This window comes from Cynocephalus volans, chromosome 10, assembly GCF_027409185.1.
Source record: "Cynocephalus volans isolate mCynVol1 chromosome 10, mCynVol1.pri, whole genome shotgun sequence".
Classification (NCBI taxonomy): domain Eukaryota; kingdom Metazoa; phylum Chordata; class Mammalia; order Dermoptera; family Cynocephalidae; genus Cynocephalus; species Cynocephalus volans.
Window position 1 is genome coordinate 1,579,393 of NC_084469.1, and position 27,929 is coordinate 1,607,321.

Below are 27,929 nucleotides of genomic sequence, written 5' to 3' on the forward strand. Positions count from 1 at the left end.
GGCGCGCAGGCGTCCTAGCGGCAGGTCCCTGACGCTCGGGATGGAGGGTGAGTGAGTAAACAATCCCCGGCCGGGTATTGGGGCCCGGCCTCGGCACGTTGCCGCCCGGGGCCTGAGGGAGGGAGAGGCGAAGGGATCAGGGATTTGGGAGGAAGCTGAGGCACACACTGCCTGCCTGGCCGGCGGTTGTGGGGCGCACCTCCCGGCTTGGAGGGCTGGGGGGACGGGGGCGACGGGGCGAGAGAGCCCGGGAGCGGACCGCGTCTGAGGCTGGGAGGGCGGTGTCTCTGGGAGGAGGTGCGGCGGGGGCGGGCCGCGGGACAGGGAATCCCGTTGGAGGACGGGCTGGGCCGGTGGGCGGGAGCCCCAGCCCAGAGGGAGCGGGTGGGCGGTAGCACCTGCGAGGGCCCTGAGCGAGGTGGACTCCCGGGGCCCTGGGGCTGTGCACGGGGAGAGCCAGAGACCGAGGCTGAGCTTGCGGTGACTTTGGGGATGTTGAGGAAGGAGTGGCAGTGAAAACAGGGTCGGGTCTAGGACGAGGTGAGTGAGGCTCCTAAGGCACAAAGTGTAAGGGGCACTGACTCTCAGGGTCGTGCAAGTGCAGAGTGGGCGCCTCGCTCACCTCAGCGCATTCCTGGCCCTGAGGAAGAGGCTTCTTTACCTCCACACTTGGTCTGGCGAAGCAAAGGCAAGGTGTTATATTTGGGACATGCCTGTTAGGGAACGTAGGACAAACTTTTATTTCGGTAAAAAGTGACTACTGAGAAATTGTTTGGGGGACAGGGAGGGAAGGGATGCGGAAGGAAGCTAGTGCTGCTCGTGGAATATTGATGGTGGGCTTTGATGGGATTGTAAATGGAGTAGCGCAAGGTTGACCTTGGCGGGGGACTATAAGGGAAAAGAACCGAGGTAGATGAACAATTGGGTGTGTGCAAGGATGCCGTTGAAAATGTGGGTCTCCCCCATACCGGCCAGCCGCCAAAAAAACAAACAGAAAATGTGGATCTCTTTCTCCACATTTGCTGCGCTGACGCCTTTGAATAGACCTACCCCCGCCCCCCCCCCCCCCAGTGCTTTTAAATTTAGGAACCGGTGTTGTATGAAGTTTCCAGCCTGAGAAAGGTGCTAACTATCAGAGATTTCTGTGAGAGCTTGTCTATTTTAAGGCTTGGAACCCCCAAGTGTGGCACTGATAAAAGAGTTCACTTACTTTCACAGGAGAGAGAGTGTTAGGAGATAAGTACTTAAAACATACAGAGAAGCGGTAGAAGAAAGGACCGTCTATAAAAATGTAACGATGCTATTATTGTCAAAGGTTATGTTTAGTGTGTCTATCACAGACAGTGTGAATCACTTCTCCCAGGGGCAGGGGTATGTGTCTGTTTTATTCACTAATATACTCGAAGCACCTAAAACAGTGCCTGGCATGTAGTAAGTGCTCAGTACATATTTGTGGAATAAATAAATAGTGGGAAGATTTCTGGGACTGGGAGTCAGGAGATCTGGATCCTAGTTCTGCCACTACCTGGCAGAGTACGTGTAAGCCGTTCACGGAACTCGATGCTAAGGCACAGCTTTAAAACTCCCTGAAGTGTAATGATTTCGTCATTATGGTGGTTACATTAGTACCCTTTGAGACCACTAAAATAAGGAGCCTGGAATTAAAAAATGAAGTATTACTCCCAAGAAGACTTTTGTGAAAAAGGAAGAGGTGAGAAAATGTAGTCAGACTTGTTTCTCTCATACTTGACTTTGAGTTCTTATGCCTTTTAAAAAACGATTTAAAATATTAATTTTATCTATTTAATTCTGGGGATCTGAAACATGGCTTCCTTAGTCCTATAGGTAACAGTTCCTGCCCTTGATTTACGCCTTATATGAAACTTGTAACAATTCATTTCGTTAAGTATATCTTTTTCTGGCTTTGGATTAAGTTTTAAAAGTTTCCACTTTGTTCTCTACTTTTAGTTTGTTCACTAGCAACTTCCCAGAAAAAGTTTGAGGTAGCAACACTAAAAACTCATTGCATTTCTACATAGGATAGTTAAACTAAAGAGAAAAAACGTGGAGAGGGTGAAGATAATTATACCAGATAGGTTGGGATTGAAGGGGAGGATTAAAAAAAGAAAAACTTTTATTAGGAAATACCTCCATTCTGGAAAGTCCGCAGTTTTTTTGTTTTTGTTTTGTCCACACTGTGTATTGGGTTTCTTCCTGTCTCGTTAGTCTATTAGTGGATCATCAGTTGGGACTTCAGTGCTCTGAACCCTAAAGTCAAGAGTTACTTGATGGGTAGTTGGAGTTTAGTTCCTCTGGTGTGTTGTGTTCCTTGACTCACCCTAATAATTTGATTCAAAATAGACTAAAAAGTCTTGTTTTTATTGATGATGAACAGTCACTGAATAATAAGCTTTGTGCTGACGTAGTACAGAACCGTCCAAGGTAGAGCTCGGGCCTGTTAGGAGATTGCTTTAACCCTTCTCAATCAGCATCGTACATCCTAAGAGCCAGCATTTTCCTTTGGGTCTCATAAAACTAATCCTGTCTTGATTTTTGTCACCATTGCCTCCAGCACACATGACCTGATTCTTCTAATGAAGCAACACTAGAAAATATTAATCTTATAATTTTATTTTAAGTCAGAATTCAGGGTCACACCTATTAGTAAGGTTCTTTCTGTGTATATAGTGCCCAGAAGCTCGAATTAATAACAAATGTAAATCCCTTGGAGAAGTGGGAGGGTATAAATCAAAGGTGTGCTTAACAGATCCTAATTGAGAGATCTATCAGGCTGTGTACCTAGCCACAGAATTGACTTTAACCACAGTGTTGATGAAATTGGTGATCACCAGAATGACTCAATTGTATTACTAGAGCTCTTTGCAGGGGTAGGTTCACTCCTACCCTTCATGTGTCACCTCCACGATGAATTGAAAAGGAAAGAATAAGGTGGAAAAATTTTAAATCTATAGTGTCATCTGTCTCCAAAGCCTTAATGAGCCTGCTGGTTAATAAAATATTATTAAAAAGAAAGTAGTAAAGACATTGAACTTGACAAAGAAGCTATTTCTGCAAAGAAGCGCCTTTATATAGAAGAAAGAATTTCATGGTTTGGAACTTTTGTATTCTGATTTCAATCTCTCTGAGTTTAAGAACATTGTTCCTTAAATGTTTTACAGCCATACAATTTTAATGTTTTCCCATTTCCAACTAATGAAAGACTGCATTCTAGTTTTAGCCTTTAAAGCAAATGGAGATCCAGTTTTGTGGGGAAAGATTTCCAAGTTTTTGTAGATTTCTTTTTCTGTAGAAATGTGACCTGTAAATAAGGTAGTTCTTATTTCCAATGATTCTTTTTAAAAAATAATCTTTATTTTCCAGAACAGTTTCAGATTTACAAAAAAATTGAAAAGCTAGAACAGGATGTTCTCATAAACCCCACATCCAGTTTTCCCTGTAATAACATCTTATACAAGGGTACTTCACAAAGTACATGGAAAAAATGGAATTAAAAGATAATACAAATCTTTCCATGAACTTTTTTTTTTTTTTTTTTTTTGGTGGCTGGCCAGTATGGGGATCCAAACCCTTGACCTTGGTGTTACAACACCATGCTCTAACCTACTGAGCTATCTGTCCAGCCCCTTCCATGAACTTTTTGAAGACCTCTCATATGAGCGTATATACGTAACATCCATTACGTTAATGAACCACTATTGATTTTTCTATTATTCATTCCAAAGTCACTCAAGAATTAAAAAAAGAAAAAAAAAAAGTAGAATTGCCTACAGATGTTTAATAGTAAAAGTCTCTAGAAAATACTGGGTTGATCTATTCAAGACTTATTTTTTCTAGGGCTGGCTGGTGGCTCACTTGGGAGTGTGTGGTACTGGTAACACCAAGGCCATGGGTTCGGATCCCTATATAGGGATGGCCGGTTAGCTCACTTATTTTATTAAAGACTTCTTTTTTTTTTTCTAAAAAGATGACCGGTAAGGGGATCTTAACCCTTGACTTGGTGTCATCAGCACCACGCTCTCCCAAGTGAGCCTGTTATCAGCACCGCATGCTCCTTAGTGAGCCACGGGCCGGCCCCTAAGACTTGTTTTTTCTTTAATCAGCTTTATGGAGGTAAAAATTTACATACAGTAAATTCACCCATTTTATGTAGAGTTCAGTGAGTTTTCATAAAAAGTATACAGTCGTGTAACTATCACCACAACAAAAATATAGAACATTTTGTCACCCTGAGAAAGTTCCTTCATGCTCTTTCCATTTAATCCCTTTTCCACCCCAGTGCCTGTCAACCACTGATGTGCTTTTGTCACTAGTTTTGCCCTTTCTGAAATTAATCTAGTAGAACATCTTGTAAGTGGAATTATACAGTTTGGAGTGTTTTGTGCCAGATTTTCCTCGCTTAGCATAATGCTTTTGAGATGTATTGTGCATGTGTAGGAACTGTTCATCCCTTTTTATTATTGAGTAGTATTCCATTGTTTTTTGTTTTTGGTGGCTGGCCAGTACAGGCATCCAAACCCATGATTTTGGTGTTGTAAGCTGCACTCTAACCAACTGAGCTAACGGGCCAGCCCGCATTGTATTTATATACCACATTTTGGATCCATTAGCCAATCCATTGATATTTGTGTGATTTCCACTTTTAGGCTGTTGTAAAGCTGCCATGAACATTTGTGTATGGGTCAATGCGGGAACATATGTTTTCATTTCTGTTGGATAAATAATTAGTAATTGAGTGCCAGGTTATATGGTAAATATATATTTAACCTTATAAAAAAAAAAAATCCTGGCAAACTGTTTTCTAAAGTGGCTGTTCGATTTTGCATTCCCACCAGCAATGTATGAGGATTCCATTTGCTCCATATCTTCACCAACAATTGGTATTATCAATGTTTTTGATTTTAGCCATTCTAGTGGGTGTGTAGTAGTATCTCATTTTGATTTTTAATTTGCATTTCCCTACTGACTAATGACTGAGTATCTTTTTGTGTGCTTATTTGTCATTCCTATATCTTATTTGGTAAAGTATCTGTTCAAATTTTTGCCTACTTTCTGTTGGGCTCTTTATCTTATTATTGAGTTATAGGAGTTACATAAGAGTTACTTAAATAAAGGTTTACTTATTTTTTTATTTGTTTCTTTTGGTTTTTGGTGGCTGGCCAGTACAGGGATTGAACCCTGGACCCTGGTGTTATCATATCAGCACCATGCTCTAACCAACTGAGCTAACTGGCCTGCCTGTAAAGTTCTATTTTAAAACTTCTTGACCAAAACAACTTTTGGAGTTTATCTTTAATGTAGAAATAAAATTAATGAAAGGCTTGTAGATACTAGCTAAGTACTTAACTGAAATATAAGTGCTGTTTTGCATGTGTAAGTAACTAAAGTATAGATCTAGTAGAAATGTAAAGTGGTTTTTTTGTGTCACTCCCTCTGCCTGGGATGAATAAACCCATTTCTCCAAACCTGTTCTAGTGAATGCTGTGTTTTTTGTTTGTTTGTTTTTTAAAACCTTTGATATGATAGTTGTTGGTTAGGTTCCAGCTGCTATGAGAACCTATCCTATGGCTGTGTTTCAGGCATTTATTTTAATCATATCTATCTGTTCCAAACAGTATGTCTCATCTTCCTCATATACTCTGTGGGGACTGACCAACCGCCAAATAAACTTTTAGAGACATTGAAGAGCCATTAAAAAGCCAAGTAAAATAGATATTGGCTCATGGACACATGAGATTCAAATATCACTTTAGTTGTAAAAGGAGGAAGTGTGGTTTATTTTCCATTGTGATTGGTTAAAACTCAATGGCGTTTTCGTGTTTATATGTGTATTTCTCTGGCCAAATAAAACACTTGAGTAAAATTACAAATGATACCATTAATTGTTGGATTATTGTAATGTATTTACTGTCATCTCTCTTGACAGACTGTAGAAGATCACATTTCAATTATAACTCCTTTCTTTAATAAAAATATTGATATTTTTCTGTGGCCATCTCCTTTAAGAAATCTACACCCACACATGCACACATGCGCACGCACGCGCACGCACACACACACAACAGCAGCTGTGGATTGAATATGTTCTTTTCCATTACTTGATTAATTTTAAATGGATGGAACAACCTGCTGTAAACTTACTATTTCAAAAAGCGGAATGAGTTCCAAAAGGAGAGGGACTGCAGTTCAAAACCAATTTTTTTTTTTTTTTTTGTCTTTTTCGTGACCAGCACTCAGCCAGTGAGTGTACCAACCATTCCTATATAGGATCCGAACCCGCGGCGGCAGCGTCACTACCGCGCTCCCAGCGCTGCACTCTCCTGAGTGCGCCACGGGCTCGGTCCCAAAACCAATTTTTAAAGGAGGTTGTGATGTCTCATTGAATTGTAATATATAACATTTGTGTCATTTGGGTCTCAGTAAGGGTAGCCTAAGGTTTTTGAGGGAGGAAGTTTTGTCCTTGATTCAAACCATTTCTTTATTTACTGGAGGAGACTATTATTAAGCTTGTTTGGGACAGAAATTGTATGAGTAACCACTTAATATTACATGTGAGTATGGTGTATGCTCTTAAATAGTTTTATCATTCAAAAACCATTCCTCTTTTGGCCCCATCCCATGTAAGGGTGAGAGGTATTTAAAAGATGTAGGAGTGGGCTGGCCCGTGGATCACTTGGGAGAGTGTGGTGCTGATAGCGCTGAGGCCAAGGGTTTAGATCCCTGTATAGGGATGGCTGGTTGGCTCACTTGGGAGAGTGTGCTACTGACGACACCAAGTCAAGGTTTAAGATCCCCTTACCAGTCATCTTTAAAAAATGAATGAATAAATAAATAAATAACATAAAAGATGTAGGAGGAAGAGAGATCATGCAATTTGGAGGAAAGAAATTCAAGTCTGCTTAATTTTTTTTTTTTTTTTAACCCAGAATCTTAGCACTTTGGGATTCAAATTCTTGGATTTTGTTGTTGTTGTTTCATTCTCTTACCCAAAGAGATAATATTTAACTCAGGGCAATTCTATTTTTTAAGAGCTTGAATAACTTGATTGAATTAGCAGTAAACACAAAGAATCTGCCTGCTTCTTTGTTATTTCTTCCATCCTTTATTTATCCTCTAAATTTAACATAGCATTAGATGGCTTCACTTAGTTCTTCAAATGAAACATTCAGTATACTCTTAAAATTCATATGCATGAGATATTATAATCATGATCTGATTGTGATTTGTGGTGGTGGGTTAAATTTTGCTGTTTTCTTTCTTGTCTGTGCTGATAATTTTTTATGGGCCCAAACAGGTAATTTAAAAATGTTTCTTTAGAATAAATATGCTGTTCTACTCCAAAAGAAAAAAAGTATTTTGTAGGAAATTTTTGAAAACAAGGTCTGAAACATTAGCTTCTATTTCAAATTTTGGGTCTTCATAGCTCCTTATAATGTTTTTAGAAATTTAAAGTGTTAGGTGAAATGAATAGAACTAATTTGAAGCCTAAGTAATTAATATAGAGTAAAAGCGTCATCTTGTAGATTCTGTTGAATTTTTATGTGAATTTAATATTTGTTCTTTCTCTAAAATAATTGATGGGCCTCTGGCCAAGCCTAGAAATTGGATCAGAAAACCATTATGAACTTGGTAATTGTGAGGATATATTTGCACACGTGATTGGAAGGATAGAATTTAATAAAATAAAGTCCTCTTTCCAAATGGCACCAGGTATTGTTGAAACCCGACCTACATGTAAAATAGTAGTAACAGAGACCTTGAAGCTTTCCTAGTTCTAGGGGAGCATCCTACTAAGGGTATCAGGGTCTAAATATGCTTTTCTGACTTAAGACCACTGTTTGTTCTCTTTTGAAAAGCTGAACACTTCTTTTGCCTTAGTGTCTTGCCATTCCTCTGAAGAACAGAAGCACATCATAAAACCCAACACTTCTCCTCGCATTCTATGAAGTAGGTAAAATGTATTACAATCAATACTACTTTAAAACTTTGAAACTTAATTCAAATACAAAAAAAAAAAAGTGATTTGCAGTGTTATCTATTTCCATATGTCTTGCTGCTCACTTGGAGTTGAGATAATGCTGTTGTCCATATCCTATTTTTATTGCTAGGCATGTAGTAGATTTGGACAATTTGGCAGGTATGGTTTTGTACTATGAGTGGATCTTCCATGAAGTTCTTGGATATGAACTTGGTTCTTGCTGAACATTTCTCTTACTCAAAGTAGTAACTAGGCTTCCATATTTCTAAGTAATTCAAATTCCTAATATCTGTGAGAGAACTGCTTGAGTGCTAAATTTAAAAAATGAGGTACCACAAGACAGAGGCTAAGCAGGAATTGCTGCTTTATGTTTTTTGAAGAAATTTAATGGGAACGAAAGCACATTTGAGCATGTGTATTTGAATTTGAGGAGTGCTTCATTTTCAGGCAATAAAATGCTCTCTCTCCTTTGTGTCTCTCTTAGATTTCAGCAAAATGGACATACCAAATTCCCCAACCTCCAAATGTATCACTTATTGGAAAAGAAAAGTGAAATCTGAATATATGCGACTTCGACAACTTAAGCGGCTTCAGGCAAATATGGGCGCAAAGGTAAAAAATAATTCCAAAGTGAAATGTTATGTATTTCAGTATATTGATTCAATGTGGAGGGGTTGGAATTTTTTTTTGTAACTCTTGTTTTGAAATCTTAAAAATCATTTCCTTGGCTTTTCTAGGCTCTATATGTGGCAAATTTTGCAAAGGTTCAAGAAAAAACACAGATCCTCAATGAAGAATGGAAGAAGCTTCGTGTCCAACCTGTTCAGTCCATGAAGCCTGTGAGTGGACATCTTTTTCTCAAAAAGGTACTTCTGGGTTTCTAAGTTCAGCCTTCCTCTCTCAGGCTTGAAGAGTTTTTTTTTTTTTTTGTATTTGTGACTTTCTAGAAAATAAATAAGTAAGGATAACGGATACAGCTATTGTAGTCGACTTTGAATAATTAGTATAGTGTATCTGTAGCTTAAGGAACAACCTTTTCACCTGTTTTCCTCAGTTAATGAGTATAATTGTAAGTTTTTCATAGGAAAGTAAGACATTGTTTACTTTCCTGAACTCTATGTCCAAACCTTTTCTGTGTCTTGTTTGGTTTTTCAAATACTTTGACATTGGGAATGGAGTGCCCTGGGTAACGGACAGGAGTATATTGATCAAAGGGACATCACTTATTTTAAACGTAAAAAGAACATTCTAGTTTCTTAAAGAGAAAATATATTTTTTGAACTGTCAATAACATTTTTAAAATATAAAAAGCAGATAGTGTATTGAGGGCAATTATCTTTCTCAAAGCTATATTCCTTTACCAAAGTTATATTCCCAGAATATAACTATAATTTATATCAAACTTTGCTTTCTCCTGTACTGTCCCCATCACCTGTGCAGCTAAGTGATGTCCTTTGTCTTAAAGTATAGGTCTTCAGGAAACTTCCTCATCTTCATCCTCATCTCCTAGGTACATGCAGAGGCCCTTTGCTGTTGTGTATACTCCAAGAAGGCCAACAGTTTTAGATTGAAATAAAAACCAGTTGAGTATGGGAGACACTATGCTGGACTCTGTAGAGGATACAAAGGTGAATAAGAGACATTTCCAGCTTTCCACAGGTTTACAGCCTAGGAGTTCCTCTTAGGAGCTGATGTTACGAAACCTTCAGCTTACTAATTTGTAAGAATTAGAAAGCTACTGGGATCATTTTGGAAGGAAACCACAGTTCTCTCTTGGGTTGTGTGCTTGCCTTTCCCTTTCCATGCCATTGCTTATATTTCAGTGTACCATAGACAGCATTTTCCCAGGATTTGCAAGCCAACATATGTTGATGAGGTCTTTGAACACAGTTGCATTGGTTCCCATCATGTATTCCTGGTCCCCTCTGCAGCAGAACTTCATGGTATGTATTGAAAGCGCTGTGGTGGTTTTTTAAACTGTGATTATCCTATATTGATATTCCAGAGCTCCTCAGAATACTTAACAGAGCTTGGACATACAGGGCAGAACTTTATGGTGATTTACTTATTCTAAAACTATCTGTGTTGCAAGTTTTTCTAACTTCTCAATATTTTGGGCTGTCTGAAGTGTACTTTTGAATGGTGCTGGTTCTTTTTTGAATCAGTAAGATTGGGCAAGACTTCAATTTTCTCTTACTACCTTGGCCTAATTTTGTAATATTACGTGCAGTTAAATGCAGTCTAAATCAGCCACTCAAAGCTTAAGCAGGTTGTCAGCTCCTTGCTGATGGAGCAATCCTTTCTGCATCCTCTCAAGGCAAGATGCTGTGAAAGCAACTGGGATAACAGACATGCACATAGAAACACAATCCTTTCATCTGGGTCTTAGGCTGACTCCTACTAACATTGTTTGTGGTTCTGATAATCAGTCATCCCTAAATACTGCTATTGCTTATCATCTACCTGGTGACAGAAGCAATACTGCTGATTCGAATAGGATGTAGATTTACAGAAAGAATCATTTCTTAGAACAAAACTTCAGAGTAATTTTACTTGGGGATTTAAGAATGACTGTGTTCTCTGCTGAGCACCGCCCCCCCCCCCCCCCCGCAATCTTCAGTATCATTTATTGACATAAAATATCCATAGCCTATTCTTGATTGACTTTAGGCTCCCATTGAATGTAATTGGCATGAGTTGTAATCATAATTTTTTTTTTGGCAGCTGGCTGGTATGTGGATCCTAATCCATAATTTTTCATTATTGGAGAGACTTAATCTGTTTTATAGAAAGCCCCCAAATTTTATGGTTTCCCAGTTTCTTTTCTAGTTATATTGCAGATCATACTTTTGGAGGCCTTCCTTTTCATTTATCTTTCTCTCTACTTATGAAAACAATTAGAATTGAAGACTTTTTACAGTGTTGTTTGAGTGATATTCATACTTATTTCACAAAAATGTTTAGTGGGTAAAATGAGATAATAGATGGAAGCTTATGAAAAATAAATGTGCTGTCACATTCTAGGTGTTGGTTGAGATATCATTGTTAGTATGAAGCTAAATATTTAGTAGTTAATATCAGCTAAACTGACTTTTTTTCCCTAAGAGGGGGAGAAATGTTCAGCAAGAACCTAAGAGGGGGAGCTGGTTAGCTCAGTTAGTTAGAGCACATCCTTATAACACCAAGGTCATGGAGAGCACAGCCTTATAACACCAAGGTCATGGGTTCGGGTCCCTGTACCGGCCAGCTGCCAAAAAAAAGAAAAAAAAAGAGTAGAATTGTCCCTTCCATGTGAGGTTTTTGTTGGCAAAGCAAAAGGGTCAGTCTTTAAAATGCAGGGAACTCTGTGACCAAAGGCATTTTAAGGAGACTCAAGAAAAAAACAAAACTCAGCAAAGGTTCCATTAAAAAAAGAAAGAGGAGAGGCCAGCCCGTGGCTCACTTGCTAGAGTGTGGTGCTGATAACACCAAGGCCAAGGGTTCAGATCCCTATATAGGGATGGCCGGTTGGCTCACTTGGGAGAGCGTGGTGCTGACAACACCAAGTCAAGGGTTCAGATCCCCTTTACCGGTCATCTTTAAAAAAAAAGAAAGAAAGAAAGAAAGAGGAGATGAATAGTGGCTTCATGGAATGAATTACATCTGGTTTGATTTCAGGTGGAAGATGAGACAGTTTTGTACAATATTCCCTACATGGGAGATGAGGTAAAAGAAGAAGATGAGACATTCATTGAGGAGCTGATCAATAACTATGATGGGAAAGTCCATGGTGAAGAAGGTAGTGGTGTGCTGGGCTCTTTGGGAGAAAACTTTGTTAGAATAGTGCCTCTTCTTTGGTATATCATCATCTTGCCTTTGTCTCCTGCCCCATGAGGTACGAACTGAAGAACATTTCAATGTCGTTGGACGGCTAGGAGTTAAAAGTTTTATATTAAACATACCCCAGTTAAATTGTAAAAGGAGTTGGGACATAAAGGATCAGTAATCAGTGGCTGGGGAGAAAGTTCGTTGTAAAATAACTTTAATCTTAGGAGTTTTCTACAAGCTCATCAAAGGCCATTTTGTTCATTTCCCTTTCTCTGCGAGTGGTAATGAGCATAACCTCTGTCATACTTCCTTGATCCAGATGTCCCCTGGATCTCCCAGAAGTTGATTTTAATATTCTGAATTTCCTTAAAGCAAATCATTTGGACTTAGCTGTAATTCTAGAATAGGCTGTCGGTATGTAAGAAGTGGGAAGAGGAGGAAATATTCCCCACAGATTTGCAAACCAATAGCCCCACCCGCGCCTTTGACAATTGTGGGTGCTGTTGTGATGCTGTTGAAACACATTATTTATCCACAGCGCCCCCTTGTGTTCAAAGACATTCTTCTAAGTTGTAGTAGAGCCCCATAAAGTATGATTTTAGGAAAAAATGCTGTCTTTTGATTTAGAGCAGTCACTAACAACCCAGCAGCAGCAAAACCAAGTGAATTTCTATTTTATTATTCTTTAACTGTCATACTTGTGATTATTCGTGCACTTTTGTGATATTTTGAACCATAAATACAGAGTTGACCTGTGACTGAGGAAGTGAACTACTGCAGTAGGAGTAAAACCTGTGACTGAATTTCCTATTCTAGCCAGCTGAACTATTGCAGTTGGAGAACCAAGCAAATGATTGTACTTCCCTGATTGTCCTTATAAAAATGTACATCCGTTACCTATCTGGGCCTCAGGAATAAATATAAGAAAACCTCCCTAGGAGGACTAACGGAGCATGAAACAATCATTGCTCATCCTTTTAATCCTCATGTTTCAGAGATGATCCCTGGATCTGTCCTGATTAGTGATGCTGTTTTCTTGGAGTTGGTTGATGCCCTGAATCAATACTCAGATGAGGAGGAGGAAGGGCACAATGACGCCTCGGATGGAAAGCAGGATGACAGCAAAGAAGATCTGCCAGTAACAAGAAAGAGAAAACGACATGCTATTGAGGGTACATAGCACTGTTTCCTTATTCCATTTTGCAAGTGACAGCAATAGGGAAGAAGTAAAAACTAGAGAGGTTTATTGCTTATTAAAGGCTGTTGGTGCTTCTCTTTGGTCCATTTAAAGGAAAACATAATCATTAGCTGATAGCCTAAGATAGCTGTCACCTAGCTGAAGAAGAGAGCAGAAGAACTTATAGAATAGTTGTTCATTTCTAATTGTAAAACAAATGTGTTTGGAAAACACAGAAAGTTATAAAGAAGAAAATAAAATTACCCTATAATCCTGCTACCTATCTTTAATACAAAGGTACTTCAAAAAGTTCATGGCAAGATTCATATTATCTTAATTCTGATTTTCAACAAACTTTTTGAAGTACCCTCATATTTCCTTCTAGACTTAAAAAATGTATATATATAAATCAACATGTTTATGTATGTTAAGTGAAATTAGGATCATGCCAATTTTATGTATATATAAAATTTTACATCTCTTTATTTACTCTTTTATTGTGGGCACTTTCCCATGTCATTAATATTTAATTGTTTAATTACAGTATGCGTTATTTAATTACACTATATGAAGGTCAAGGATTTGGATCTCTGTACCAACCAGCCGCAAAAAAAAAAAAAAAAAAAAAAAAATTATATGTCCAGAGACATATTTTCTCTCTCTTATTATAAAATAGTTATGGTCTCAGTCTTGTTCTTCAGCAGCAACATTATGACAGGATTCTTCTATATTCAGATCTCTCCGTGAAAACTTATCTTTTCACCTCCACATTTTAATTGGGACTGTGGATTTGTTGTTAATATGTAGATGACTCTGACTTTTCTACTGGTAGCCTATATGAGATAAGCCCAGGTAGCACTGATCTTTATGTATCTTCAATCAGTGATCAAAATGCTGTGACAAAGGGAAAAAAAAGGTCAGACAGCTTTGTTTGCATGCCCTGATAATAGCACTCAGGAGCTTTTTGTCATTTCCAATTCAGGCAACAAAAAGAGTTCCAAGAAACAGTTCCCAAATGACATGATCTTCAGTGCGATTGCCTCAATGTTCCCTGAGAATGGTGTCCCAGATGACATGAAGGAGAGGTAGGGGAAGCTCTCCCACTCAGGCCACACAGAGAGTGCTGGAACTAAACTTTTATTCAAGCCTGTTTTTTGGTTAATGAAAAGCCTTGTTTATGGTAAGCACGTTCTGATTTCCCTGCACTTCTCATTATTTCTTGCTCACTCTAAATGCCCCTGGCCATATGATGGGATATCATCTGCTGGCTTTTGAGTAAGTCTAAACAGAGAACTTTTACTCTGCCATTTTTCTGGGGAGTTACTCCAGCACCATATTTACCAAATCTCCCCCCAACCCCTCTTACTTTCAGACGGATGTGCATCCCAACGTAATTATAATGGTGTACCCATTTAGTTATACACCATTCCCTCATCAATGAGACCCATAAAAAACACCCACCCTCTCTTGGCAGACTGTACCTTGGTGACTGTCAATTCCCAATCTGTATTTTCACAGTAAAGACATTCCCTTGGTGGAACTCTTATCTCTCTTTTCTTAAATAGGTATCGAGAGCTGACGGAGATGTCAGACCCCAATGCACTTCCCCCTCAGTGCACACCCAATATCGATGGCCCCAATGCCAAGTCTGTGCAGCGGGAGCAATCTCTGCACTCCTTCCACACACTTTTTTGCCGGCGCTGCTTTAAATACGACTGCTTCCTTCACCGTGAGTGGGGCTACTCTGTTTGAAATGCTCTCTTCTTTTCCGTCCCCTGCCACCATTTCCTTCTCTTTGTTGTAGTTTATCACATAGAATTTCTGGCTTCTGATCTGATGATAGTTTTACAAAGAGCCAGTTCTATTTTCACTTGTTCAGTTATAGTGCAATGTGCTTTGTGTGATAGGGACAGACTAACCAGCGATATAATTGTCCCTCAGTACCTCCTAGCTTTGAAAGGATTGTGTTGATGTCAGAAATGACTAAATTTCCTTGATGGTAGCTCTTTATGTTGAATTCTAACTCATACATTAGCTCCCTAACTCAGTTTTGTTTCTCCCCATCCTGTCAAGTGGATGGTCCATTGGAAACAGGGCAATTTTTGTTTTTCTAGCTTTTCATGCCACTCCTAATGTATATAAACGCAAGAATAAAGAAATCAAGATTGAACCAGAACCATGTGGCACGGACTGCTTCCTTTTGCTGGTACGTTCTTAAACTGTTATGGCATTGTTAATTTTGTCGAAAATTGAGCAGGAAGTGGTCCTTGGGCTTTCTGCCCCTGGGAACACAAGCCAAGTGAGCCGGTACATAGCACTCTGAGGGTTATAAAGCAGAAATAAAAAAAGACTTCTGCCCTTAAGGAGCTCCCCAGAGACAGGAGGACTGTGAACTTAGTCTGATGGAGTGAGATTTGAAGAGCATTAAAGGCTTTCCTGCTCTAAATATCATCTGCTTAGATTTTAGAGCCTGAAACTGTGTTGTTAGAATTGGAGCAAATTGTGTATGCGTATTGTGTGTTGTACTACTTTTTTTTTTTTTTTTTTTTTTTTTTTTTTTTTTTTTTCGCTGTCTTCCTTTAAATGCACGTAACTATGGAAGGACTAACACATGGAGGTACTGGTGTCTTACTGTGATCAACCAGATGGACTCTTCCCTGATGGGTAGACCTTATATGACAGCATAAATTGTTTTGCATACCTGCGGGGAGTCAGTATATTGGACTTGACAAAGAGTTTGGCTTTCTACACAGTAGATGAGATTAGGTAAAGAGTAAAATACCTTGTAAAATTAGATTATATAGCCAAGTGCTTTTGGAACCATCTTTAGCGGGATAATAGAGGGAAAGATGATTCAGAGTAGTATTGGTACACATCTAGAAAATGGGCCATATGATAATAGCAAAAGAATAGATAGAATAAATAGACTTTATTTGATTTATTTTTTCCCTAACATGTATTGACTCCTTCCTGTATGCCAAGTACTGTGCTAAGCTCTTAACATACATTATCTTAATTTCATCCTTACAATGACATATAGAAGTTATATATTTTGCCCAAAGTTTGTTAATAAGTCAGTGGTATGATAATGATGAAATTCAAGCCATGGTCTAACTCCACAGTCCATGCTTTTTAAATTCTTCCATGCTTTTTTTTTATTACACCATGTTATGTCAACATGCCAGCATTTATATAACCCCAAAGGGCATTGTTCTTCACACAGTAGTCACCCTGGTACATTACACAAGTATTACAGAGATGCTGTTGATGCCCAAGATATGTGTGTGTGTGTGTGCAGGTGGGGTTTTTTATTGCTTTTTAGATATGAATACATATTCAAATATAGTGCTGGACTATTTTCCCCAGACTTTTTTTTCTTTTCGATGGCTGGCTGGTATTCCCCCAACTTTTTACCAAGAACATTTTCAGTCATGTAGAGAAGTTGAAAGATACTGTCTTCCTGGATTTGATAGCACTTTTTTCCATATTTGCTTTAAATTGCAGATATTGCGATGCTTATTTGTTAAATGTTTCAGCATGCATCTCCTAAAAATAAAAACATTCTTTTTCATAACCACGTAATTACACCTAAGAAAATTAAGAAGCATTTCATAATATCATCTACTATCCATTCTATATTTAGTTTTTTCAGCTGACCAAGAATAGCTATTATTGGTTTTTGCTTTTTTTTAGACCAGGATAATCCAGTCAGGAATCATATTTGGTTATTATGTCTTTTTACTCTCTTTTAATCTCAAATAATTCTACCACTTTTTTTTTTTTTTAAGTTCCAAGCTTGTTGTCTTGTAGGATGATCCATATTCTGAATTTGTCTATCGTTTTCTCATGCTGTCATTTAACCTGTTCCTCTGTCCCCTATTTCCCATAACCTAGTAATTAGCTCTGGAGGGTTGATTTTTATTTGTGTTAGACGTTTTGGGTAAGAATACTTTGCAAGTGATGGTGGGTACTTCACATTGTAGCATAGGCACAGAATATCAGATTCGATTAATTTCAAAACTTCTCTTTTAGAATGTCCTTTAGGCCCGACAATATATTATTCTGAATATCCTTGGTGATGAGAAACCTTTATCCTTTACAAGCAGATTTAGTTTTCAGAAACAGCTAGAAGTCTTTGGGAATCAAATCTGATGAGAAGCATATTGATGATCAAGCTGAGTGATAGTTATTTGGTTTGAAAAAAAGCATGGGGCTGTCAAGTTAGCTCAGTTGGTTAGAGCACAGCCTTATAACACCAAGGTCATGGGTTCAGATCCACATACTGGCCAGCCACCAAAAAAAATATGAAGTTCGTAAGTTTTAGAATGTTTGTTAGACACCTACTTCATTGCTATATGGTCATATTTTTTATATGGCACAGAGAAAAAAAGAGTGTGATAGCACTTAAGCACAGATGTTGAGGAAGGTGAAGATTTGTGACTCTGGCCTGTTCCTGTTTCCTGTCTGCAATGTGTCCACTGCAGGAAGGAGCAAAGGAGTATGCCATGCTCCACAACCCCCGCTCCAAGTGCTCCGGTCGTCGCCGGAGAAGGCACCATGTGGTCAGCGCTTCCTGCTCCAACACTTCAGCCTCTGCTATGGCTGAGACTAAAGAAGGGGACAGTGACAGGGACACAGGCAATGACTGGGCCTCCAGTTCTTCAGGTACAGTGAACAGAAAATGAAGATCTTTTCTTTCCATGCAAGGATTTTGGTAAGACCAGGATCACTAGGGTAAACATTTTAGAAATTGTTCATTCTTTCCACAAGTTCACCTGTAAACAGTGGAGGTGGAGAATATTTTCATTCTTAACTATTCTGCCTTTTAAAGTAGAATGAATTATTTCTGAGTTTATGACAAATGACAATTGCATTCCACCTTCTGTTTCTCTCATTTCCTCTTCTCTTAGAGGCTAACTCTCGCTGTCAGACTCCCACAAAACAGAAGGCCAGTCCAGCCCCACCTCAGCTTTGTGTAGTGGAAGCTCCCTCAGAGCCTGTGGAATGGACTGGGGCTGAAGAATCTCTTTTCCGAGTTTTCCATGGCACCTACTTCAACAACTTCTGTTCAATTGCCAGGCTTCTGGGGACTAAGACGTGCAAGCAGGTACCGTCTGACAGTGACAGATGAACTTGGGTCCTCCTTTCATCTATTGCTGTGCCTGTCCTTTTGCCATCTTGTAAGGCTGTATGTCTGGAGAAAAGTTGTCTTAAGTTCAGTCCCTGATGAGCCAGTGTTTCTGGACCATAAAGTGGGTTCCCCAAACATGGGCCCTTCTGCAAATGCCAGGCCTAATAATGCATGGGGATCTGCTCTCTTTACTTGTCTCTAGCCACTATTTAATTCTTCTGGGTGGTCCTATACTTTTTTAGCTTCTTTTTTTGATTCCTGCTTTTCTTTCTAAATTTCTTACCCTTTTCCTAGAAGGGACTCCCAGGTCTTTCCACAGATCTTCCTAGCTAGGATACTCCTGCTGCAACAGCTGCTCCTCCCTGCATGAGCCTCCTCAGTTGCTTTATTCTCCAAATTGTCTATCACTAGATTTTCTAATTACCACCTCCAATAGCTGGGCCTGGTTGTTGCCCTTCTAACTCATACCATCTCTAGAAGCTCAGCTTGATAGCAACCACTGGTGCTGTGGAGGCAGGAGAAGACTGCAGTGAGAAGACAGGCTGAGACAGGGATGTGAAGTCAGATGTCAGGGTCAATCTGTCCAGTAAGAAAGGAACCCCAGCACTTGAGCCATGCTCACATGGCTCCCTAACATCTTCAAGAGTCTCTGTGGCCTCCTCATCATGCTTCCTTTACTTAGAACAGTTAATATCACCATGAGTTAAAGTGCCGTTTGCTTCCATTTTGGAGCTCAGACTTATTTCCCTGGGACACAGGTTCTTAAGCTAAAGGTCTATGGAATTGTATGCAAAAAAAATTCTTGTATGTATTTTCCTGAGAAGGTTTATAATTTTCACAGATTCTCAAAAGGGCCAATAGCTGACAAGAAAAAGAAAAAGCTAAAAACAAGTGCTATAAGGGAAGAAACACTTTGAAGGTGAGCCAGACTTCCTGAAATGCTGTCTGGCTGAAGTAGTCAAGGCTCTGACATCTTTATACCAACAGAGGGAGCTAGTGCTTAGCCCAGTGGAACTCTTTACCTCATACCTTACTCTCAGCTACTCAGGGTACACAAAGTTGCCCTGCCTAAAAAGAGGCAGGTACCGTTGGTAAGAATCAGCACACTTGGTAGAAAGAGCAGCAGATGAGAGCTGCTGACCAGGGAAGTGGTACTGTGCTCAGTATTTCTCCCTTCCTGAGTCAGGATAAATGATTAGGAATTAACTTTAAAGCCAGTGACCCAATATCCCAATGACACTGTTTCTCCCTTACTGGAGAGATGCTCTGTCAGTTGCCTGTGAGTTCTCCAGAACCCTCCCAAGCCCAGGACCTGGCTGGGCCACTTACCTGACCACCTAGCTTGAGAAGGAGTGACAGGCCTTATTGGGTTTTTCTTCCAGGTCTTCCAGTTTGCCGTCAAGGAATCACTTATCCTGAAGCTGCCAACAGATGAGCTCATGAACCCATCACAAAAGAAGAAAAGAAAGCACAGGCAAGGGTTGGACAAAAGATTTTCTACAGCCAGGCTGTCCTCTGGGCTCTGACTTCCCCTTGGACTTCCCGTCTGCCTCCCTCCTTAGCCACTGCACCAGGCTGTGTGAGCTCATCACTTTGGCATCACACAGCTGAGGGCCAGTATCCTCAGTGCTCCCTGAGGGTCTGTGCCCTAGACTAGTTCTTCCTCTGCCCCCACCATGAGATAACTGTCTGGGGTGTTTTCCATTTAAACTCCTCACCAGTAGAATAGGAGCTGGCTTCACAGTTCCACCCCAAGGGCATAGTGTGGTTAATTACCACCTTACCCATTTCTCAACTCTGACCAGAATTTATTCCTGTCTTTGTTTGTCACTTGTGTTGTTTTTCTAAGGTTTATAATAACACTCTCTCTAGTTAGCCTTTACTTAGGGTTGGAAGTTTTCTAAAGAATTCAGCACTGCCTGGCTCAGTTTCCTAATGACTATCACCTATCAAAGGGAGGAGCTGACACCAGTTCTAGATACAGAAGGAAGTCCCTGTGGCTCCTCTCTTTCAGTACCTTCCCTCAGAGAAGATTCCTGGAAGGTCTCCCCGCTCCCCATCTTGAAATTCCCCTACATCTCCACCTCCACAGAAGAGGGGGGAGAGAGAGAGAACCAGTGGCATTATAATAGACATATAAGGTTGGGCTTTGTTTTGTTCCTCTTTTTCTTTTATGTTTGTTTGTTTGTTTGGGAGGGGGTTATGTTTAAGTTTAAAACCTGCAGCATAGGCCAGCTGAATTTAGGATGGACTGGAGCTTCCATGTACCAGAGTAAGGGCCTCCTTCGGAGGGATTTGGGGAGAATACTCCCCGATTATCAAACCACAGCCCCTCGGAGCAGGTCGCATTGTCATTAACTGCATCTGCACAGCTCCCTGGGGCTATAACCCAGACCCTTCCCTTCTTTCTTTTTCAGGTTGTGGGCTGCACACTGCAGGAAAATTCAACTAAAGAAAGGTAAGTTCCCCTGGGGTGCTCTTCAGCAGTTTAGTTTAAGACCTCACCCTGGCTGTTACCTGCCCCACCTGCAGCTGCACTGGTTGACCCTGTGCTGCCACCACAGCTTGCAGATTTCCCTGCAGCAGCTGAGAAGAGCTCAGCTTCTCACTGCAGCCAAGACCTCTTAAGAGGTAGAGTTATGGGCCTTGTCATCTCTGACTTTCCTAGCGTGCCATTTACCAGGTTCCATTCCATTATGCAATGTTTAGAATAGCTTCCCTGTTGTCCTAGACCATCTCCACTCTCGCCCCACAAAACAAACCACCCTATTGGAGCTTTTGAACAACAGTCGTCTCTGCTGCCTTCTCACTTCAGGTGCCAAATGTGTGTCCAAGGTGATGGTTAGAATAAGCCTCCTTTGAATAAGGGTGATTGGACTCTTGAGATGGAGTGCAGCTACGGAGCATGGTCACAGCAGTGTCCTGTTGTTCTCTCTCCTAGATAACTCATCCACACAAGTGTACAACTACCAGCCCTGCGACCACCCAGACCGCCCCTGTGACAGCACCTGCCCCTGCATCATGACTCAGAATTTCTGTGAGAAATTCTGCCAGTGCAACCCAGACTGTAAGAGTGCTACGTTTTCCTATAGAATCTACCGGAACAGTTGGCCTCAGTGTGCCCCCAGTTCCTCTCCTTTCCTATGCCCTTTGCTGTTTCTGGGGCCTTCTGATATTCTGTTTGCTGTGTTTTAGGCATTTTACACATGAAACAAGGTGCTTAAGATCTGGAAAAGTCATTTTTGAAAAACTGTTAGGTTCATGATTCTAAAAGCAGCAATTATACAGAAATCAGGTGCTTTCCCAACTTTGTTTTCCAGGGGAGAATTAAGAAACAGAATTTTTTTCCTTAAGGTACAGTCACAGTCTCCCTTTTCTGGATGTTGTTTTAAAATATTTTTGATTTGGGGTAGGGGGAATTTTTTGATTCACCTTTTTTTAGGTTATAGTTCTGTGTGTGTCTATTTTCATTTAGTAGCTGGAGTGTTGATATCAGGTAGGAGATGGGGGCCTGGATGTCAGCAGAGGCTAGAAGTGCTTCTCTAACTTCTTATCTCACCATACCCTTTCCCTCTCAAGGGTGAGCAGTTTATTTATTTATTTATTTATTTATTTATTTATTTATTTATTTATTTATTTATTTATTTTTTAAGGATGACCAGTGAGGGGATCTTAACCCTTGACTTGGTGTTGTCAGCAACATGCTCAGCCAGTGAGCCACGGGCCAGCCCTAAGGCTGAGCAGTTTAATGGCAGCCCCCAGAACTTGCAGAACATCATGCCCAGGCAGTTGTGCTGTAAATACCTCCTAACCCATAGCAGATATCAATCTTAGCCACAGCAGAGATATGCTTGTGCTGGGGAGGGCAGTGGGTGGAGGAGAGTGGTGTAGAACGGATGCATTCTGTTCTCAAAATGATACTTGTTTTGATGGTGAGGATTTACCAGTGAAAAACACTGATTTCATTTTCTCTGGAGCACTCTCCACCTCCCTTCCAAATTCCACCAACAGGGGGGAAGAAGAGTATTGTTGGGGAATCTCTAGGGCACACATATCAATTTTCACACCTGCGTTTTTGACTCGCAGACATGAATGTTAGGAGGCCCTCATTTTCTCTCAAAAAAACTTGAGTATATGATTATACAGAGGGAAGCTTCTCTCCTGTTTTGCCAAAATCCTTGAACATGTAACACTGACTTCTCTGCCATACCTTGAGTCATACCTGAGCCCCAGTATTAGCCTGCTTCTCTTCTTTTTTTTTTTTTTGTTTGGTTTTGTTTGGATTTTGGGGGGCAGCTTGTCAGTACAGGGATCAAACCCTGGACCTTGGTGTTATCAGCACCACACTCTAACCAATTGAGCTAACCATCTAGGCTGTGTTTCTCTTCTTAACCTTACCTGTCTTCCCACCCAGGTCAAAATCGTTTCCCGGGCTGTCGCTGTAAGACCCAGTGTAATACCAAGCAGTGTCCTTGCTATCTGGCAGTACGAGAGTGTGACCCTGACCTATGTCTCACCTGTGGAGCCTCAGAGCACTGGGACTGCAAGGTGGTTTCCTGTAAAAACTGCAGCATCCAGCGTGGCCTCAAGAAGGTGAGACTTTTTCTTCCTTTCCTTTTTTTTTTTTTTAAAGATGACCGGTAAGGGGATCTCAACCCTTGGCTTGGTGTTGTCAGCACCACGCTCAGCCAGTGAGCAAACTGGTCTTCCCTATGTAGGGTCCAAACCCATGGCCTTGGTGTTATCAGCACCGCACTCTCCTGAGTGAGCCACGGGCCGGCCCTAGGTAAGACTTTTTCCAAGGACTCCCTGCCAGATAATGGAGTGGGAAAGAAGGAATAGTCCCAAGCATCCTCTTTCCACTGGTTCCTTAGAGGATTTGTATGTGAAAGCTCTTGGTAAATCCTAAAAGACACACACTTACTGAATTAATAAAGTTTTCCATCCCAGTGAGGGGTTAGTAAAGTGGCCCCTTGAACTGGCCAGACCGAAAGGAGGAGAGAGGTGAACGTGCCATTGATGTTGTCTATTTTTACCTCATAGCAGTGAATTTCCATAGATTCAGGTCTAGGAGGTCCCCGGGGACAGAGGAAGAGGTGTCCTGTTTCCTTCTACTACCTTCCTTTTTTGTTTTTGCTGTCACCAGAATAAAATGGCTTAGATCTTTTTCTGCTTTCAGATCCTCTTAACAGTTGCTAGTGCTTTCCACCCTGCCTACCAACACACACATGCACATACAGCACACACACCCCCACACTCCCACATGCCCTATCATCTGAGGTTTGTCTCTCTCTTCCCCAGCACCTGCTGCTGGCCCCCTCAGATGTGGCCGGATGGGGCACCTTCATTAAGGAGTCTGTGCAGAAGAATGAGTTCATTTCTGAATATTGTGGTGAGGTGAGTGCTATAGGTTTGGCCCACATTCTTTCTGGGGAGATGCTGATGAGAAACTGATTTTCTGTGGGCCAGGCTTCTGTGAATTAATCTCTAAATAACTCAGCTGAGTTCTCATGTGGCCTCTCGGGGGATCCCACAGAACTGTTTTCAATCCTGAAACAAACTACCGTTCTTCAACTCTTTGACAAGCCAAGCCTCATAAGAGACTGGGAAGAAGCTCCATTCAGCCTTGATACTGGTCAGCCTGGGTGGGAATTAGAACCACATAACCTGAGCCCTCTCTCTTATGATTTTCATCATTATGCTCAATAAGTACTCAAATGACACTGCCGCCTCCCAGCCCTTTGTAGGGGCAGGGTACCATGCCCTGAGCAGGCAACCTGATACCACTTGTTTATTCCTTGTCTGTCCCTCTAGCTCATCTCTCAGGATGAAGCTGATCGACGAGGGAAGGTCTATGACAAATACATGTCCAGCTTCCTCTTCAACCTCAACAACGGTATGGAATCTCTTTCTCTCATCCTGAGGTGGTCTTGTGCAGGTCTTCCTACTAAATTGCCCTTGCTGTAGTCCAAGTTCAAATCATCTCTGAATCTTTCCACACAAGCATACAATAAGGTGGCAAAATCGAACTCAGAGACCCCACAGGCCACAGTTCACTTGCTTTGAGAAAGCCTCCATTTCTGGTTTATGTTTTTTATAGAAGAACTAAGCACTTACACCTCAGAAATCTTCCTACCCACTAGATGGGAAGAAGAGATCCATAATTCAGACAAAGGGGGAGACCCAACAGGAGTGCTCCCACACAAGGCCACGTTCTTAGACTGCACGCTTTCCCCAGCTCCTGTTAGTACACTTCTCTTTGAGAGAAAATTCCCATTGGACTAAATTGTTTCTCTTACTGTTTAGTTGATTTTAAATTCAGGCTAAAAAAGCTGTGGCGTTGCCCTGATGCACTCATGGTCTTCCTTGATTTACTTTATACAGATTTTGTAGTGGATGCTACCCGGAAAGGAAACAAAATTCGATTTGCAAACCATTCAGTGAATCCCAACTGTTATGCCAAAGGTGAGTTCCCACCTGGGAGGTGGGTGCTTCCTTTACTATGATTTCTACCCATTGTTCAATTTTTTTCATAGCTGAGTTATTTTTTGTCCAAAGATAGTCATGATTAATGTCTGGTATCATTTTAGGCCTCTGTTTCTCAGTTTTATAATCTACTTTTTTCACTGCATACATTGTAAACACTTTCCCACAAACATGATTTAAAAATAATTCTTCCCCAATATCACTAACCAGAATAACAGATCTAAAAGCATAGAGGCAACTACCTTCATTGACTACTTTTTAAGTCCATTTGATTTATATTTTCACTGGGAATTTGGAGAAAGTCAGCCCAGAATCGTAGTAATTGTTGACTTGGAGTTGAGTACGAACCTAGCCTTGGGTTCATCCTATTTGCAGTGGTCATGGTGAATGGAGATCATCGGATTGGCATCTTTGCCAAGAGGGCAATTCAAGCTGGCGAAGAACTCTTCTTTGACTACAGGTGAGGCAGCCAGTAATGGTCCTTGGGATGTGGTCCTAGAAGCAGAGGCAGTAGCTATTGGAATTGATTTGGGGGCTTAAGGTGGGTCATACGGATGAAGGAGAGGATTTCCCAGTGGTCACCACTGGATCATTTTTCTGATCTCTGGTGCATTGCCTCAGAAGTGGGAACACTGTAAATGGCTGTTAGGGACTGGGAGGGGAAGTGAAGTGAGAAGGGGATTCCATCTTTACACAAAAGCCTTGAGAGTAACCTGGTTTCTCCTCCCTGCCCTGGGACAGGTACAGCCAAGCTGATGCCCTCAAGTACGTGGGGATCGAGAGGGAGACCGATGTCCTTTAGCCCTCTTAGGCCACATGCCAGCGCTTATGGTAGCGGCACTGTCTTGGCTTTCATGCACACACCACTGCTGCTCAAGTTTCCTGCACCTGTGTCTCCCACACCGAGAACCCCCACCTATTCCCTCTGTAGTGAGGCCTCAGCTGTGTCCAATGGGCACAAAACTCCATGAGAGGGGAGACAGCAGCAGTTAGGGCTTGGTGTCCCAGGACAGAGAGCTGCAGAAATGGGAGACTTCATCTCAGGCCTCAGAGGAAGAGAGCACAGGCTGGGGTGTATGACTTATGCTTGATTTCTTGCAAGTCCCCCAGGCCATGGGTCTCAGGAATCAACTGAAGGCAGTTCCCAGCAAGCGTCATCCTGGAATTTTAGCTTTGCCAGTCAAGGGTCCTAATGTAATTGGGTGTCAGGTGTATCTTTGTGGTCCTAAGACCTAGAGAGGACAGGCTAATGAAGTTTGGTCCCTAGCTGGGAGGTAGGCTTGCAGGCAGCACAGACTGAATTCAGAGGTAGATTGGTCGTCTTACTACCTCTTTCCTCATGGCAGTGCTCAAGCTGAGAGAGTCTGGGTTCTAAGTACAGGTATTCAAGGCTGGGGGAAGGAAAGCTAAGTGCCATCCTTCCATGGACAGAGAGGGAGAATCAGCCTGATGACAGGAGTTAAACTGCTAAGCTTAGGCCTAGAGGCTTTGAGAAAGCCTTCTCTGTACAACTCGAAATAGACGAATAAGTGTGATCAGATTCCTGGGAGCAGATGCCAGTGCCCCAGCTTCTTCCAAAGTTCTGGCTTAGCTGGGCTGGCTGGTTAGCTCAGTTGGTTAGAACGCAGCCTGATAACACCAAGGTCAAGGGTTCAGATCCCCATAGCAGCCAGCACACATACACACAAAAAAACAAAGTTCTGGCTTAGCGACTGCAGGCAGGCATTATATTGCTACTGAAGAAGCATTGGGGGCTGTGCCTGGTTGGGTATGAGTGCTCTGGTTTGCTAGATTTGTAATTGTTTTCAGGCCTTCCATTCCTTGTAGAGGCTAGGCCCAAGGGGCTAGTGTTGTTCATCTCTTCAGGGTAGATGTGTCTGGACTGGAGAGGGGAAAGGTTGTTGGTGTGATTTACTTTTCTGTCTGTAGCACCTGCTGTTTGGAAAGGATAAGTTAGCAATATGTGTTTGGTGGTGGGTGAGGGGCTAAATTGCACATATTTAGGATGGCATCAGACGTGCAGACTGGCAGAGGGTATTTGAGGTATTGAGAAGAAGCAGAAAGACCACCTATCCCAGTCTGTGGTGCCATTCTTTCTGGGATTCATACAGAGCAAAGCACTTTATTTCTTTTAGAAGGTCTGTAGATTGCGGTGGAGCTTGAGCTGAGGTCTGGGGTCCCTGCCCAAATCCTACTCCTGAGGAAAGGTGAAGGAAGGGGGTTGGACGTAGAAGGTTCTCCTCCAGTTCTGTCTCATTTCCTGAAGGAGGGAGGAGGAACTGGTTTGCCACAGAAGAATTTACTGAGAATGGGGCCAGCAAGAGCTGCCTGTGTCCGTGGCTAGTGTGCTTAGCTGCCAGGGAGCAAAGAGCACTGTATGGGGCTGAGAGGACTTGTGCAGGCAGACTTGCCTAGGGAGTATTAGAATATGGAGCAGGCTTCTTCCTTCGTTCTGGGGAATCAGAGCCTCTCTTCCCCTGGTCTATTCCGACCTCTCCCTTCCACCCCACTGGTTGTCCTATGAAGGAAGAAGTGGGATTCCCTCTAGCCAGGCTGCCTCTTAGGGATTTGTGTGGGACTCACACACACACTCGCTTACTCTCAGCACACTGGCGGGCACACATGCACCTGCACCCAGCACATACCCAGCCAGCTCCTGACAGAAGCCTCTTCCCACCTGATTGGGCCAGCCCCACCATGGTTCTAAAACATCTGCTGTGGTTTGTATTCATTAGGTAGATTGGGGATAGACTCAACCTGGACTGTGTACTCTGAATTACTCATAAATTATAGGGGAACCAGAGACAGATGGAGTTAGGTCTCTCTGAAATATCAGGGGCTAGCCATGAGGAATAGGAGAAAAACAAAATTTTTTCCAGTCTTTGAGAGGCTAGACTGACCCCACCCTTCCCTCAGTGAGCAGAATCACTGTGGTCAATACTTCCTTCCCCAATTTTAGACCACTGATACTCCTGTCCCTCCAGCGTTTCCATTCTTTGTCCCTGCTGTCCCTCTCCTTTAATGACGGGTCTCAACCCCTCACCCCCACACGTAATGATGGATGGAACATGGCGGTGGGAACTGGGGGGAGGCTGGTATACCTGCGGCTTTATTGCCAGTGAATTTCACGCACTTTAAAGTCCCGTGGCTTGTGACCTCTTTTCTGAATAAAGTGTTAGAATCCATTTTGGCAAATTGTGTACTATGTGCTTTGGGGCTGGAAGGATCGAGGGATGGTGGTACAGGTGCAGGTTATGCTAAAGCACCCCCCCACTTTTCCACTGAGATTTGAAGATGGGAGGTGGCAGCAGGCGGGGGGGGGGGGGGGGATG

General features: G+C 41.7%; 1 protein-coding gene across 4 annotated transcripts; it reads left to right on the top strand.

Annotated features, from left to right (window-relative positions):
- On the top strand, nucleotides 1–27,782 carry EZH1 (enhancer of zeste 1 polycomb repressive complex 2 subunit). 4 transcript variants are annotated; one of them, XM_063109359.1, is made up of 21 exons: nucleotides 1–47; nucleotides 7,897–7,965; nucleotides 8,481–8,608; nucleotides 8,734–8,862; nucleotides 9,820–9,939; nucleotides 11,654–11,774; nucleotides 12,799–12,975; nucleotides 13,963–14,065; nucleotides 14,546–14,709; nucleotides 15,095–15,186; nucleotides 17,465–17,645; nucleotides 17,891–18,087; nucleotides 19,494–19,585; nucleotides 20,529–20,569; nucleotides 21,053–21,178; nucleotides 22,526–22,704; nucleotides 23,413–23,508; nucleotides 23,926–24,007; nucleotides 24,496–24,576; nucleotides 24,973–25,057; nucleotides 25,339–27,782. In XM_063109359.1, exons 3-21 carry the CDS (start codon nucleotides 8,492–8,494, stop codon nucleotides 25,397–25,399), a joined length of 2,244 nt encoding a protein of 747 aa, XP_062965429.1. In that variant the 5' UTR covers nucleotides 1–47; nucleotides 7,897–7,965; nucleotides 8,481–8,491; the 3' UTR covers nucleotides 25,400–27,782. The 4 variants fall into 4 exon arrangements, with proteins under 4 accessions (XP_062965429.1, XP_062965428.1, XP_062965430.1 ...); XM_063109358.1 differs by having other exon boundaries at nucleotides 16–47; nucleotides 7,875–7,965; XM_063109360.1 differs by lacking the exon at nucleotides 1–47 and adding an exon at nucleotides 1,693–1,711.
- The last annotated feature ends 147 nt before the right edge of the window (nucleotides 27,783–27,929 follow it).

Bases quoted from the DNA above. Each gene is read 5' to 3' on its own strand.
- EZH1 (XM_063109359.1), top strand. From the start codon at position 8,492: ATGGACATACCAAATTCCCCAACCTCCAAATGTATCACTTATTGGAAA. The intron at 18,088-19,493 runs GTACCGTCTGAC...TTTTTCTTCCAG, and splicing joins GGACTAAGACGTGCAAGCAG to GTCTTCCAGTTTGCCGTCAA. The intron at 24,008-24,495 runs GTATGGAATCTC...TACTTTATACAG, and splicing joins CCTCTTCAACCTCAACAACG to ATTTTGTAGTGGATGCTACC.